The sequence below is a fragment of the Antechinus flavipes genome, chromosome 2, assembly GCF_016432865.1.
Source record: "Antechinus flavipes isolate AdamAnt ecotype Samford, QLD, Australia chromosome 2, AdamAnt_v2, whole genome shotgun sequence".
Taxonomy (NCBI): domain Eukaryota; kingdom Metazoa; phylum Chordata; class Mammalia; order Dasyuromorphia; family Dasyuridae; genus Antechinus; species Antechinus flavipes.
The window spans coordinates 543,237,806-543,255,089 of NC_067399.1; the positions used below are offsets into that span (position 1 = coordinate 543,237,806).

Consider the following 17,284-nt stretch of genomic DNA (forward strand, 5'->3'; position numbering starts at 1 on the left):
AAACTCCATTTCTCCAAGGGACCTATAGATAGACTTTAGAGGATTCCATAAACTTGGATAGGGAAGGAGGAGGGGGAGGAAATAGATATTTATATTCACTAGCTTCTAACTGAAATTAGTATTTCCTTCAATTATTATTATAAACAACAAACATTATTCTCAAGGGGCCCACAAGGCTTTACCAAACTACCAAAGAGATTTATAATGCAAAAATATTTCCTGCCATAGGGATGAGGTCTCAAGAAAATCCCAACAAACTCATACTAAGATCCACATTGGCAATATTGACACTATTTTGGTTCTAATACATCTAGCTTCTCATGGTATCAAAAATTATTAGTAATACATAGCTTCTGTAGAAGATTCTATGATGAAATAGTGTTAGTGAAAACCTGTAATTTCAAGTTTTTTTTAGCGTGTATGTTTTTTCCTGGGGGATAGGGATTGGGAAATAATACTAAGTGCATTCAATTCATTTATGGAAGCACTTGACTTATTATTTTTGAAGTATATATGTTTTTAATCTGACAGGAACTTGAAACTGGTGTAGTTGACCTTCTTATTCCATCCCCAAATGCTACAGCAGAAGTGGGTTACAACAGAGACAGGTAAATTTACTAAAAAAATTGCTGAAAACCTATAGTAAATTCTATAATCTATATGGTAATATATATAGTCTGTATTTTAAGAAATGTTTGGTTTCAAAGTCCATCAAAAGATAATTCTATAAGGCTAAAACAAAAAAAATTCACATTTTGTAACATTTAATTACAGAGTTTTTTGCTTTATGGACTTGTAACAGTTATAAATACAAGTTATTTGAAAGATACATCATTTTGGAACAAATCTAATCTTTATTTTATCTAACTTATTTATTATGCTTTTAAAAATATTCTAATTTATAGCAGAGGCCATGTATTTGGATAGTAGTACTTCATAGATTTTGCATCCTAACTCATTACTAAAATAACTGGGGAAAAGTTTGTTCAATTTCTTTTTCTTTTCTTTTTTAAGGTTCCTTTTTAACCCTTCAGCCTTTTTAGATGAACACTTAATGCAGTTTAAGTTCTTGGGAATTCTGATGGGTGTTGCTATCCGTACCAAGAAGCCTTTAGATCTCCACTTGGCTCCAATGGTTTGGAAACAGTTGTGCTGTATCCCACTCACGTTAGAGGACTTGGAGGAAGTGGATCTGCTTTATGTGCAGACCCTTAATAGCATTCTTCACATTGAAGACAGTGGGATTACTGAAGAGAATTTCCATGAGGTAAATTACTTACTGTAACATCTTATTATTGGTATCTATTGCAGACTTATATAAGTTAACATTAATTAGGGATATGTCTTTTGAAGTTCAGGTTCTTTCTGACCTATAGTTGTCTTGTAGTTTAATTCATTTTTCTTTGGTGCCTGCATCAAATATAATACAACTTGCTGCTGCTAACATACCTGCTAATGGAAAAAATCATCTCGCCCTCAGTTTCTGCTATTGCTGGCCTTCCCCCATTAATATGTTATAAGGAGGGAGGATCAAGTTCTATTACAGGGAAGAATATAGTAGTAGACTTCAGTTTGGGGAGTGTTTTTTTAACTGTGGAACTATACATATATTATAACATGCTATTTATATTTTTTTAGTTAAAATTTTCAGAGTTTTAACAAATACTGTAAGTGTACTTTTGTTCTCTCTATCCAGATGATTCCGCTTGATTCTTTTGTGGGTCAGAGTGCTGATGGCAAGATGGTTCCTATAATCCCTGGTGGGAATAGCATCCCACTTACATTTTCTAATAGAAAGGAGTATGTGGAGAGGGCTATTGAGTATAGACTTCATGAAATGGACCGGCAGGTAAATGAATATTATGATTATAAAAATCTGACATCACTAATTCTGATTTTTATATTTCAGGGGATAGATATTTACTGTATTTGATTTGTATTTCAATTCCTAAGTGAATGTTTTTCTAATTAACTCAGTATTTCTAATGATACAATTTTCTTTCTAACTTATTTCAGCTGTTCTAACCAGTGCTATACTTAAGAATTCCCTAAAATTTTTTTTATAATTTTCAACTTTTTCTTTGCTAATTAAAGCTTATCATTTTTGTACTAGAATTCTTTCCTCTTCTTCACTCTTAAAACCATATTTTCCATACAGCTTTCTCTTAATGTTTACCTATAGTATGATTACCCTTACTTTTGAATTTCCTTAGTTAAAAATAGCAGTATTTCTATAGCACTGTAATGTCTCTGTTCACTTAATGAACGAATATAAAGTGCTAATGTTAATACTGTTTACCCATAGAAACTCAACAAAAGGAAAGGATCTTTACCAATTAATAAATGTTTGTGTGAATGAATAAATGAATGTATAAATGTTAGGGAAAGCACAATGTATAACAAGTGAAAATAGAACTTATCCAGGTATTTGTCAATAAAATTTTATTTATAGGATGATCTAGGGATTTTTAGAGAGCTATAACTCAGCACACTGAGTGAAATGAAGGCTAATGAATGGAGGTGGAAAATATGGAATCTATATTTATTTTTGTTATGCTCTTGAATGTTATCCTATTCAATCATTTTATTTCTGTCTTGGTTTTTCTATAAAGGTGGCAAGTAGTTATACTTATCAGCTTTACTGGTATTTTTGATTTCTAAGAAAATTTTAAGATATCCAGAATCTTTTGGACCAAATTATCTTGTTAAGGTACAAGGAAATTGTTAGTCTACTATTATAGTAGTATTCAAAGTATTAGTAAGTGCTTACTTTGTGCCCAACACTGTACTGAAGTTCCGGAGAGACAAAGAAAGGTTGAAGACAGACCTTGGCCTTAAAGAATTAATAATCTAATGGAGAAGGCAACAGCAAACAAATATGCACGAGCTAGCTATGTACAGGATAAAGAAGAAATAATAAGCAGAAGGAAGATACTCAAATGGAGAGAGATTAGGAAAGGCTTTCTGCAGGAAAAGAATTTTGAGCTGGGTTTTGAAAGAAGGTAAGGGAGGTCTGGAAGCAGAGATGAGAAGTGAGTGTGTACTAGGCATGGGGAACAACCAGAGAAATGCCTGGAACTGAGAAATATGGAGTGTTTTGTCTGGAGGAGCTAGGAGGCTAAGGTCACTGGATTGAAGTCTGTGTTTAAGGGTGGAGGTAATAACAAGGTGTAAGACTACTACTGAAAAGCTGAGGGAGGATGTCAATGTACATCCTTGAATGTCAAACAGGATTTTGTGTCTAATCCTGAAGGGGATTGGGAGTCACTGGAGTTTATTAAGTGATGAACTGCTTTTTGGATATTTCAAGCTGGGTGTCTTATAGGCATCTCAAATCCAACATGACCAAAACAAAACTCATTGTCTTTCGAGCCTCTATTGAATTTACCTATTTTTGATGAAGACACTACCATTCTTTCAGTCACATAAGTTCAGAACTTTGGAGTCATCCTCAACTCCTTATTCTTCATTACTCTAAATATCTAATAAGTTGCTGTCTTCTTTATTCTGCTTTCATCCCTTGCATCCATTCCTTTCTCTCTACTGCCCTTGTTCAGGCTCTTGTCACCTTTCGCCTAGTCTCTCAGTTTCCTCATGCTCAAGATCTTCCTTTTGTGATTCATCCTTAACACAGTTGCCAAAGAACTATCACTGAAGCACAGATGGGTAGTGTCCCTGTTTCATAAACTTCATTGGCTCCCTCTTACCTCTAGGATCAAATACAAACTCCTGTGCTTGGACATTTGAAATCATCATAGCTAGGCCTCCAAACTACCTTTCCGCTCTGACGTGGTACATCCCTTCATCTACCTTTGGTCCTGTCAGATGTGATACCTTGCTGTTCCTTACACGTGACATTATCTGTGAGCTGTTGTACAGACAGTCTGCAGTGCCTGAAGCGTCTTCACTTCTACCTGTTCGTTTCCCCACTTTCCTCTGACATTCAGCATAAACCCTGCCTTCTTCATAGCTCTCTCCTGTCCTCTGATGCTGTTGATTCCTCCCACTTGAATTACCTTGATTTTATTTTGTACAGATTTAATTGTTTTTATATATTGTCTTCCCCTGGGACAGTATAAACTCTGAGAGTACTCTCCTCATATGACGCCTGATACATATCTCTGAGAGGCAGTGTGAGTTAGTGAAAGGACCTGGAGTCAGAACTTGGAGCTAGCATAGATTAGCTATAAGACCCTGAATAAGTCATTTAACTTTTCAAGTCTTCAGTTTCCTTATCTGTGAAATGGGAACAATAACACTCACACTTTCAGAGAAATATTTTGTAAATCTTAAAGTCTTACATGAATGTCATTCATTATTATTTGTCATACCATGCATATAGTCTTACTGGATGGTCTCTAGAATGTAGCTCATCTCTCACACCCATGATCGATCTGAGGTTGTCGAGATCATCTGCTCCAGCCCTGCTCATTTTACAGAGAGAAAGCTAAGGCCCAGGGAGGGGAAGCTGACTTGCCTGAAGGTTCTGCAGGGTGTAAATGTCAGGGGCGGGGAGCTAAATCCACTGTCAGTGTCACCTCTACATCTGCCAGCAGTGTGAAATGAAGGCCTGCCCTCGAGGCCGTAGCACCATGCTGGCGGCTCTGAGAGGAAGCAAAGAAAGACACGAGTGGGAATAGTGCCTGCGTTTAAGAGCCTTAGACTTGCTGGAAAGTCAAGACATTCACACATAAAATGATAAGAGGTTGTCTTCATCTATCCCTTTAAGCAGCAGTAAGTGCTATCAAGGAAGATAAAGACAAGAGTGGAATAAAAAATAGGATGTAAAACAGTTTGGGAAGGTTCATGATACAGAAGTGAGAGTATTCCCAGTTAGAAAACATCAAAGGAACAGCCAGTTGCATTTGGAGACTTGATTTGACTGCAGCAAGAGGCAGACCTTGAGGGATTAAGAGAAATTCTTTTTACAGGACTACCACATATGGATAAACAGAGATCATTGAATTTTCTTTCAAACTCTTGGGGCTTTCAGGTAGCTGCTGTTCGAGAAGGAATGTCATGGATCATCCCGGTACCCTTGTTATCCCTCCTGACTGCCAAACAACTCGAGCAAATGGTCTGCGGAATGCCCGAGATCTCTGTCGAAGTTCTGAAGAAAGTTGTTCGGTACCGGGAGGTGGATGAGCAGCATCAGTTGGTACAGTGGTTCTGGCACACCTTGGAGGAGTTTTCCAATGAGGAGAGAGTCCTCTTTATGAGATTTGTGTCAGGAAGGTCTCGGCTGCCTGCCAACACTGCAGATATATCTCAGCGATTCCAGATCATGAAGGTTGATAGGGTGAGCTCTCTATTTTGGTCTTCATCTTCTCAGTTGAATAGGTTTAGAACAAAGGAAAAAAAACAAGCTGCTGTTCTCATGTAGGCTCAGAATTTATATGATTTTAATAGAGATTTCTGAGTTCCTTCTTAAGTAATCAGAATCATCTAAAGCAATAACTTACTATAATGAATACTTCATAAATTGAAAGCAAGTGCTACTCACACAGCATTTTGGAATACAGATTCTTTTTTTTTTTTTTTTTTTTTTTTACAATAGCAAACTCAGTATTTATTTTTGAAGCTGAAAAAGGGATGGCAACATATGTTAGTGAATCCCAGCATGGGCTCATCAGAAGAAGTCAGCTATAAAAAGAATAATAATTCTGTATTTTTTTAAAAAGAGAATACTAGAATTGGAATTAGGATTGAACTGATCTTGTTTACCTTTTTTTTTTTAGTTTTATTCTGCCTAAATGAATTGCCCATACCAAATAAATCATTGTTTCCTTTCAAAAATTAAAGCAATTAGCTTGATCAGGAAATGCATGGTGAAATTTTTTAAGTTCTTCCAGGCAATAAAATGTCAACATGGGAACACGGATTCTTTTGAATCATATTTAGAGTTGAAATGATCATTCATTTTGCAATCAGTATTTTGTTGACTTTGAACATTTCTTTTCACTCAAGTTTGAGTTTCCATTAGGGATTAATTACATTAGGGATTAGTTACTGAAGTATTCTCCAGAATGAATTTGAATATAAACCATGTTGTGTTTTGAGCCCCACTTAGCTAACAAAATTTGGCTTTTTGTTATCCTAACCTCTTCCCCCAAAATAAGTGACCATTTCGTTGCATTTTCTTTAGGGGCCACATCTGTAAACCTTCATTCTTAAATATAATTCCTATAACTACTAGCTCCGTAGTTATAGGACTTTTCTTTCCTATCTCTTTGGCACAAGACATCCTATGAAAGTGTTTTTTTGTTTGTTTTTTCACATTTTATCCATATTGAGGCCTTGCTAGAAACTGGGTGGAACATTTTTTAACTGTTTTAGAGAAAAAAAGAAAAAGGAAAATGTTCACTTTATAGTCGATGCCTTTTTTGTTTGATATGCACAAGTGCACACAACCTCAGCAATAACTGATCTGCTGGCTATTCTGCAGTAACTTCAGTTGGCTGGAAAATTAAACAATTGAATGTGTTCTTTATGCTGTTTAGATAATTTCTTCAATTTTCAAATTTCATTTAATCATCCTCTTTTTCTTATATTTTTCTAAAATAGAATTTGGCAGACAGTTCTATTTGTTTCCAGCTTGACACCTTTATACGAAATACCAAATCTTTTTTTCTAAATATTCAATCTCATATACTGCTGCCACTGGCCTGGCTCTTTATTCTCCAAATATGGCAACTTAGCAGCTACCCTATATTTTTGGCCTTGAGTGCTAATAGTATATTCACCAAGATAATTGAGCTAGAGAGAGGGAGAAGGAATTTTGTTGATTTCAAATGGTCCTTCTTTTAAGTAGACTATAACTGAGGAGGCTGGGAGTCATTTCAGTGATTTGATTCCTGGTTATAGTTGTTGAGAAAAACATGACTACCAGGATTATTTCATGGTTAGGTTATGGCTATGAAAAATGAATAACGGAAATTTAATGCTTGGCAGGAAGAGAAGTATGGCAGTAAACAGTGTTGTTTTTTTTTTTTTTGTTTGTTTCTTTTAATGACCATACTCATAGGTTTCTTTTTCTTCTCTCTACAGCCTTACGACAGCTTGCCTACCTCACAGACCTGTTTCTTTCAATTGAGGCTTCCACCTTACTCCAGTCAGCTAATCATGGCAGAGCGTTTGCGCTATGCAATCAATAACTGCAGGTCGATAGACATGGACAATTACATGCTCTCCCGCAATGTGGACAATGCAGAGGGCTCAGACACAGATTATTAACCTGTGAACAAAATCATCTTCCTTTTATTACAGAATAATGCCCAATTCCAATTCAATGTCAAGACACTTTTATGGTAAACATAGATGTTTTAGGAGCATAAACCAACATTATAAACAGTGGCCACATTTAGTTACTCTAAATGTAACAACAAAAGAGAATAGATGTTTTTATTTTTCTGTGATTGTAAAAAAACAAAAAAACAAAAAAAGAAATTAAAAGTGCTCTCGGTAAGGTTTTCTCCCCCACCCTCCAACCCCTTTCCCTGCCCCTCCATATTTGATCACTTTTGATAAGTTTGCATGGAGCCATTTGGTGCATTTTTGGTTGGGAATGGTATATTTGTAAGCCCTCCCAGTGAACATGAAGTTGTACATTGTGTATAATTGTTCATTAGAAAGGACAGTTTTACATGAATATTCATATATTTATTTTGTTTTAATTTGAATTGCCTGTGCAGGGTTCCTTATGCAGAGAAATAAAGCAGATTCAAGAATTTCTGTGTGATGATTTTGTTTACTATCCATTTATCTTAAATGACTGAGTAGAATGGTATCACTGAGGTAGAGAGTAGAAGAGAGAGAAAATGAGGTTTTCTGTGCTGCAAGAGCTTTGTTAGCATCAAGATTTTTTGAATCATTCATTAGCACATCAGATTTTTAACTTGAGAATTCAAGGTTCAAGTCCTAATTCCAGTGAATAGGGTTTGTTTTGTTTTGTTTTTAAAACTGAGAATTGTACAAGTCCAGTGACAGATGTCTGTTTGAGAAAGAAAGCCTAGCTAAATTCAGAGAGGTTTATTACTTCTCAGATACTAAATGCCAAATCCCTAAAGGGCTTTGCCCAGTATTGTTGACAGATATACCCAGACTCATGAAACAAGAAGTCCTTGAGGAATTGTTGTACCTTGCATAATGCTTTTGCATGCAGGTGCTTAATAATATGCTATATGAAATTAACTTGAGACTGAAGAGTATGTCTGGTAGGAGTTATGGCAGTGAAGGAGACATTCTAATAGCCCTTGAGCAGACAGACATGTCAGGGGATAAACCATTCTTTTATCAATCATTTCAAGATTTGTGACTGCTTGGGTGGGGAATCTCTTTTGGGATGTGAACAAATTAGGAGGGAGTCCATATAAAGAATGGTTTTTATCTCTCTTTTATACTTAAACTGTTGACAAAGTTTCCATCATTTGGAATTTGTTCTCACGTTTTCTTTTAAGATGAGACTTAATGTCATTTTCATTTTATTCTCTCTTTCAGAACTAGTTCTTTTAAAAACTGTCCAATTTATATGCTCTTTGGGATGAAGACAATGACCCAGAACCTCCTAATTCTACTAGGAATAGTCAACAGATTAGTCACGTAATAATAATCCGAATAGATTTTATGTATTTTATCACTTTCTATTGTATTTTATTATTGATATATTGAGCATGGTTAGGCCAGTTTGGGTTAGTTTGAGCTTTAAATTTGATGGGAAAAAACAGGGCTAAAAATGCAAACATGGATAGAAGGCAGAATTATGCAATGAATTCTATCAAAGAGGGAGATGTTTGTATTTTTTTTTTGCCACAGTTAAATGACTCTTGTATGGTCCAAATACAGTCTGATTTCCCTTCTGATGGAGATGAAGAAATAGTCTGCTCCCGGTCATTAAGGACGATGAAGTGTTCCTGAAGGCTTCAGTGGGAACAGCAACAGCCAAAAGCTTCTGGAATGGAGGGCAAGACTTGACCCTTGTCAGCCCACCAGAGAGCTACACAGAAAAGGAAGGAAAGGGGCACTTATATGACACTCTGTGCAGTTAAAACTTCAACCCATCTTAAAAAAGGTAGTAGCAAGTGTGTATTTGCCAATTCAACTAAAAACGAATATCCGTCAAACTAGATTCTATAGAGAAAAAGAAAAGCTGAGACACACAAAATAATCACAAGGCAAAATCCAAGAAAGTCGACAGTAGTAAAACCCACGACCTCAAGTGTCCATACGTGGATTCCCAAAGGGCATGCAACAAACAATCAGTAGAAGTCCTGACCAATGCAGTAGGGAGGCATTACAGCCATAATTGAGATTTTTTTTGGTATGGAACCCCGATTGGAATATGGCTCTGTGTCAGTATATTTTATTCAGACAGATGGGATAGACTTGGAGATGAGGGAGTGAGAGTGGATGACATAGATTTAACAAGGTAGCCTGATTGAGTTGAGGAACTTCAAAAGCCATTGAGGGAGAATTATGATGGATGAAAATCACTGAAAGGAGAAACAGAAATGATTTTTCATATTGGAATACACCGTAGACCACCTGGATGGAAAGTCTAAGAGAAATGCTTCAGGGCAAAAAGTCAGACCACATGGAACGAGAGTTGCTTGAGAATAAAATTCTGAACACAGTGAGGAGGAAGAATAGGATTTATCTAAAGAGGCCAATGTGGAAACACAGATTGCTCAGCAACCAACTTAGGTTGGAAAACAATATGCAGAAGATGGAAGCAGAACTTCTGCTGAACTAGAGAAGTTCAGAATGCATTGAGGCTGGCAAAGGAAAATAAGGACAACAAAAAGACATTTGATATCCAAGAAGAGATGGGATCCCACTTGGAAGATAGAGTATTGATAATTGGTAACAGGGAAAGCAGAACTGTTCCATTGTTATCTTGTTTCTGCTTTCTCTGCAAAAGAAAATGATGATTTATACTGGAAAGGGCAGAACAAAAATGACCAACAGAGATTTGATAGCCAATATCAGTCAAAAAATAAGAAGAGTATGCCTGGCTGCCGTTAATGAAATCAGGTCACCTGGCCCCGATGAACCACATCCTTGGGGCTTGCAGGAACTGACTGATGCAATGACTGTTGCACTTTTGTCAATGATATTTGAAAGATGTTTGAAAACAAGACTGGAGAAAGATGTTCTAATTTTCAAAAAAGCAACGAGAATAGAGCCTTTAAACTCTAGGCTTGCCTTCATCCTGAAAAAATTATAAAAGGGATCATTGAAGAGTTAAGAAGATTGCTAAGTATTAGGAAGGTAAAGGATGATTTAACAGAGTCATCTTGACTTAATCACACATCACACCACACTAATCTCGTTTGCCAAACCAACAGACGGATAGAATGCTATGTGTAGAGTTTACCTTTTTGATAGGGGCAGGCCTGATATGGGCACTCTCTTCAAGTTTGACTCTGGGAGGAAACGTGGCACATATAAGTCATTGAGCAGTTAGCAAAAGGAAATCTAATTTATCTCTAACACAGTAAGGATATATGCAACAAGGTTACAGTGACATTTGGCTTCCATGGTAACAGTCCCTTCGTTTCTATGTGGAAATATATATTCAGCATGTCAGGGTGCACAGATTTTAATGCCATTTTAGATAACCACCAAGTAGGAGGGGCTATGTGGTAGAAATATAATCATGTCCTTGGTTGGCCAAACACCGGGAAGAAAGGGCCAGTCAGGTCCCAGAGGCTGCTGTGTTGCCTTTAAGGGAAAAACCTCCCTGCTGTCTGAGAATGGGAGGTGTGAAGAGAGGAAACCCGTACCTGTCACACATGACCCCTGCAGTGACCATTCTAAGGTTCTTCTAGAGGGCCTGTCAACATTTAAATGCTTTGAGGGATTTTACTGGACAATCATCTTCATATAAATGAGTACTAAGGGGGAACAATCCTTTTCCTAAATCCCCAAAGAGTCACAAAACAGAAAAGATTAAGAAAAAAGTGGAGGACAGCAAACCTTGGACCTCTGTGATGGGTATTACCGCACACTGGCAGTTCATCTAGGTCTATTCCTGCAAGATGCTGAGATGAGCCAGAGCAGCCTGAAGACTGCCAGGGATACGGCACGAACATTAACATCACCAGCATAGTTTCTCCTCCTGTCATAAAGTGGTGATGACAAACAGCATCGACACCAAAAATATCAGAGTCTACACCGAATTTGAGCACAGTCAACATCATCAGGATCATCTGGTAAAGTGGCTAAAGCATCATAAGCCTTTTGTGTTCAATCCAAGTTATTACTGAAGGAGACCTCTCCCAGTCTTGTTCGCCATTTAGCATTATCTGGATCACCCTCCAAGACCTCCCCCCTCGCTTAGAAAAATAATCAAAGGGATGATAGGAAATCTTGGTCCCCTTCAGAGACCCCTGCAGAGAGATGCCCCCTTCTGTAGTATCTAAATGAGAACTCACCCTTTTTTCTGAGGTGAAGATTACCACCACATCAACTGCAAGATCCCTTTCCTTCCAAGTAAATGCACATATACTATGACGATATCAACTTTTTTACTTCTGCTATGAAATAAGACAGCCACGTGTCTCCCAACGATACCACTTAGTCTGCTAAGCCCTCTTGAAGAAGAGTTGGCTAAATTATCCCAGAAGAAAGGAAGCCGTCTAATTGAGGGACACCTTGGCTATTTTTTTTAGGATGGACAGTTTTCTGAGGGGGACATGGACTTTGAGGCCAATGCAACTCTGACCTGAAAAAGGAATAAGCAACAACTGGAATTATATTCCGAAACAGTCCATTTTTATCAGTAAATTTTCCTATAAACTGGATCCCAGAAGCCACTGTACCAGACAGTCCTCCCTCCTAGCATGGTGTTGCTTTATCATAGACCTAGCCTCTGAGTGTCTAGATGTCTGACCTGCAAAGTCAGATGAATGATTATACACCTTTTAATTAAGACAGGCAAACCTTGCCCTAACGTGGAAGAGGGCTATTTGCTAGGTGAAATTCCCCTTGGGTTAGGTATTTGTCCCAGCGAACCTAGTTGGGCAAAAATAGATTCCCTATCTTTAGTTGGGGGATCTTATAGTCTCATGTCCAGCGCAATATGGGATCACTGTGCCAGAGTCCACATAGACACATGCCCAAACATAACAATGCAATGGGTGACATCAGCAAAATTCCTCTAATAATTCTGACCCAAAGTGGACAGCCTTGTCCTCTTCAAGCCCTAGAACACTTGTTGAGACCCTCAGCCACTGCTCAGGAATCTTGTAGATGAAGAGCATTTTTATCTTTATTTTTTTCTGAGGCAGTTGGGGGTAAGTGACTTGCCCAGGGTCACACAGCCAGGAAGTGTTAAATATCTGAGGCCACATTTGAACTCGGATCCTCCTGACTTCAGGGCTGGTGCTCTACCCACTGCACCACCTAGCTGCCCCATTGAAGAATGTTTTTTAAATGCTTTCTTACATACTATCTGGAGCTCAGTCCTCTGGAAGAATTTTCTAGGACCCCCATTCCCTATCATATCAGTATTAATATGATGCATTAGTAGCTGCTGAAGTCCATTTGTGTAAGCTCCTTTCATAGTATATAATATATAGCAGAGCTTCTTAAACTTCAACTTTTTTTTTCCTACTCGTAACCCCTTTTTACCTAAACAACTTTTGCCCCAGGTACAGGGATCGGGATCCACAGTTTAAGAAGCTTTGGTGTACAGAACTAAAACTGGCCGCTTTCAGGATCCAGGTCCTCACAGCTCGGAGCCCTTTGGGCTGACCGGTTCAAGGGCTTGAATGAGAGGCCTCCATCTCTGGCGTAGTTTCTGCTGGTGTGTGAAGGGCATTAACAATGGAGGGACTAGGCAAGAGTGAGTTTCAATGTCTCATTTCCATTTATCATTAGAGGCCTCCTGTGCTCTCCCCATTTGGTTGGAGGGATTATTGTATGTCTCTATATTATCTACTCACTCTCAACCCGGGCCTAGTGACAGGCAAAGAAATGCTTTTCAAAAGCGATGAAGAAAATGGTCACTTTGTGGGTGGGAGGTGGGGGGGAAAGGACTTATTTCTTTTAGAAGCGTGATATTTGTTTATTCTGGCTACTCCTTGCTCACTGCCTTAGGCTCCATTCAGCCTGGTTTTCATGGACAGAGTCCTCCAAATATGATCCAGATCTTCTCTTGCGATAGGCCATTTGGGGCTCCGCTTGAGAGAAGTGAACTTGCAGGCGGTTTGTTAAGTGGATGGGGGTGAGTGCGCATTAGGATATCCAGGTAGGGAATGTGGATTCTCTGTGTCTTGAAGAGTCAATAAACCTCTGGGCTTTCATCCTAGTTTATGGGGAAGCAAATGCTGGAGGCTCTTTCTAGCCTAGGCCCAGAATCCCTGGTATTCCCTTGATCTCGAAGGAGCAGTTAGACACTGAGTTTTCTTAGGGGTGATTCCCAGCCTTGTCTCTGCTATAGGCTACCCCGTAATCTAGGGCCCCGGAGAGACTGTCATTGCTTTCCTGAGACTCCTCCCCTTATTCCCAGAATGGGTCTTTATGCTGACAGCAGTATCTGCCCATGCCCCAACTGTCTTAGCCTCCTGCTTAGATTTCACCAGTTGATTGTCCTATACCCTTTACAACTAAATTCTAAGGCCATTCTGTCTGATGAGTTACGCCCTAACTCAGGAGGGATCTGGTTGACTCACAAGACATTCTGGGCCTAGGATTTGGGAGGCTATGTTGGGGGTTAAGTTTTTTTTGAGGGTGATAGATATAACTAATTTAGAAAACCCATTTCCTTTAAGAACTTCTCCCCATTCCTTGCAGATTCCCACTGGGGAGCCAGCTGCAATGGAAATTCATCTTTTTATGGGTTAGGGACAATATGGTCTTCAGTGTGTTCAGAACCTTGTGGATTTTTTTTCAAGATGGGGGAATTGGATCAATGGGAGAGAGAGTATATAGAAAGAGGACAAGAGATAGTTTTTGTTGGATAAGAAAAGCATCTTTCTCTGGAAGAAAAAAAGTAAGCTTTGAAAATGATGTTGACTTGTTTGTGGAATTGTAAATGGATCCCATCATTCTGGAGAGAAATTTGCAACTATGCCCAAAGGGCTATCAAACTGTGCATACCCTTTGATCCAGCAGTGTCTCGACTGGTCTTGTATCCCAAAAATATTTTAAGGAAGGGAAAGGGACCCACATGTGCAAAAATGTTTGTGGCAGCCCTGTTTGTAGTGGCAAGAAACTGGAAACTGAGGGGAAGCCCATCAGTTGGTGAATGGCTGAATAAATTGTGGTATATAAATGTTATGGAATACTATTGTTCTGTAAGAAACTATCATCAGCAGGATGATTTCAGAGAGGCCTGGAAAGATTTACATGAACTGATGCAAAGTAAAATGAACAGGACCAGAAGATCATTAAAGATGGCAGCAAGATTATGCAATGGTTAATTCTGATGGATGTGGCTCTTCAACAATGAGATGATTCAGACCAGTTCCAGTTGTTCAGTGATGAAGAGAGCCATCTACACCCAGAGAGAGGCCTGTGGGAACTGAGTGTGAATCACAAGATAGTATTTTCATGCTTTCTATTGTTATTTGCTTGCATTTTTCTTTTCCTTATCAGATTTTTTTTCTTTCTAGATCTGATTTTTCTTGTGCAGCAAGATAACTGTATAAATATACATACATATATTGGATTTGACATATATTTTAACATATTTAGGGTGTACTGAACTACCTGCCAGCTAGGGGAGGGGGGTAGAGGGGAAGTAAGAAAAATTTGAAACAGAAAATTTTGCAAGGGTCAGTGTTGAAAAATTATCCCTGCATATGTTTTGTAAATAAAAAGCTTTAATAAAAAAGAAAGAAGATGTTGACTAACCAGATTTATTTAGAATGATGATTTTTTTTTTCAGCAAGTGCTTTATTTCTATTATTACTTCAGACTGAGGTAGTAAAGATGTGAAAAAGGAAACAGCAAAATCTGATGTCTGTCAATTGCAGAATCAGCTGTTTATAATACCTTTCCAGGTGACTTAAATAACATCGTTAGTATCCGCTTTGTGTAAAACTGCAGCGGATGTTGTTTGCCTCATAGAGCGCTTCTCTGGTGGAGAGGAGAGAGATTAGTGTTTTGATCCAGCGTTTGAAAGGTTCCAACATACCACGATCATAGACCAGGCCTGTGTGGTAGCCACTGAGGACTTAGCCTGCCAATGGTAAGAATTCTTGGTTTCAATGATAGCTTGTAATGTGCCTTTCTGTCTGATCCTTAATGAAATGGTTCTGGGGAAAAGCAGCTTCCTCTGGCACGGTATATTGTTGATCGTAGCTCAGGGCCATGCTGGTATTGCTGTGCTGAGATACAAGATGTTTTACCATTTTTCCTCCTAACCACCCCATGTGCTGAGACAGTGCTAGGTTATCAAGCTCTTTTCCCAAATGTCCCTCACAAGCCGAGACGTTTGTCACAGAGCTTCTTTGTAAAAGGATAAAAAAAAAAATAGTTTACTTGTGCCTTTACTACAAATCTTTACTTTTTTTTCCCCATCTGCTCATTACTTTTAAAATAAAACTAAGAGAGATATTGCATGGTTTTTAAAATTGCAATTTAGAGTTCTTGACCTTCTACTATTGGCAAGCTTCTCAGGTCCATCCAACAGAAATGCTCTGGTATGAGGTATAATTTTAATCTGTTGCATATTTTTCTGTTTTATATACTGGTAGCAGCTTCTCAGTTCCTTGTTTCATGCTCTTAGGGAAGTCCAATGGAAGTGATTCCTAGTCTGTGGAGCACGAGTGATGTTGGCAGAGAAAAATTGTGGGGTTGTTGCTGAGCTTGAGGAAGGATTAGACTTTTTATTACAAGGACTTCTAGCCCCCACAGAGGAAAAGGCATCTTGTTTATTGACAAGTCACTTGTTCGGTAAACAAATATTTCTCATCTTTATGATCATTATGAGATAGAGCATTTTAAATTGTTGACCCTTTTTATATTTTAGTTTCCCTAGTGTGTTAAAGTGCCACCTAAAAGATGACTTTATTTATAGTCACTAATTCTTAACAGGAGATTTATTTATGATACATACACATACAGACATCACATATACATACACACACAGCTATGTGTTATATTCATTCATTTGTTTATTACAGCAAAGAATTGATGCCTTATAGCTGTCTTGTATTAGGTCTCGCTTCCATTTTGTTAAACATATTTGCTATGTGACAAATGCAAAAAAAAAAGGATGGTGCTGTTTGAAGGAGAGGTGGGTTTCTGAGGGCAAAGGAGTTCAAGGAAAGATTTATGAGAAAGGTTTGATCTTTGAGTATTAAAGGAAGGGAAAGATTTTGATGAGGGGCATCTCCTCAATTTACAATTCTTCACCACAACAAAAGGCTGCTAGAAATATTTTTATACATAGAGGTTCTTTTGCGTTTTAGGTTTTTAAAAATATTTTTTAGGATATAGACTTAGTAATAATATTGCTAGGTCAAAGGGTATGCCTGGTTTTATAGTCCTTTGGGCATAGTTCCAAATTGCCCTACGGAATGGTTGAATCAGTTCACAATTATACCAAGAGCGCATTAATGTCTCATCTTTTTCCACATTCCTTTCACTATTTGTCATTTCCCTTTTCTGTCCTATTAGCCAGTTTAATAGGTATAAGATAGTACCTCAGAATTGTTTTCATTTACATTTCTCCAATTAATAGCAAATTAGAATATTTTTTCATGTGGCTGCACATAGTTTTGATTATCAATTGGGGAATGACTCTTATTTTTATAAATTTTATAAATTGGACTTTATTCTCTATCACAGATACTTGCTTCAGAATTTTTTCAGTTAATATTGATAACTATATTTCCCTTTATCCCATTCCTCCTTGTTTATTCTATTTTCTTTCTCCTTTCACCCTGTTCCCCCTCAAAAATGTTTCATTTCTATTCCCTCCTCTAATCTGCTCTTCCACCCCACTTATCTTAGCCCTTTCCCTCTTAACTATCCTATAGGTAAGATGGATTTTTATGCCCAAGTGAGCCAGCTCTGATGAAAGTAAAGTGCACTCACTCCCCTTACCTCCCTTCCCATTTTTACTTCTTCCACTGTAAATACTTTTTTTTTTGCCTCTTATGTGAGATAATTTACCCCATTCTACCTTTCCCTTTTCCTTACTTTTAATACTTCCTCCCTCACTGCTTAATTTTCTTTTTTAGATATCATTCTTTCATATTTAGTTCACATCTGTGATCTCTGTCAACACACACATATAAAATGCATAATATATGTTCCTTCTAACTGCCCTAAT

General features: G+C 37.9%; 1 protein-coding gene across 1 annotated transcript in view; it reads left to right on the top strand.

The window, feature by feature from the left end:
- Positions 1 to 7,727, top strand: part of HERC1 (HECT and RLD domain containing E3 ubiquitin protein ligase family member 1) — a 187,947-nt gene extending 180,220 nt beyond the window's left edge. Inside the window, exons 74-78 of the mRNA XM_051980891.1 lie at positions 532 to 608; positions 1,015 to 1,267; positions 1,697 to 1,849; positions 4,994 to 5,299; positions 7,048 to 7,727. Of these exons, the coding sequence (XP_051836851.1) occupies positions 532 to 608; positions 1,015 to 1,267; positions 1,697 to 1,849; positions 4,994 to 5,299; positions 7,048 to 7,233 (975 nt within the window). The 3' untranslated portion in view covers positions 7,234 to 7,727. The remainder of the gene's footprint in view (positions 1 to 531; positions 609 to 1,014; positions 1,268 to 1,696; positions 1,850 to 4,993; positions 5,300 to 7,047) is intronic.
- Positions 7,728 to 17,284: the final 9,557 nt, after the last annotated feature.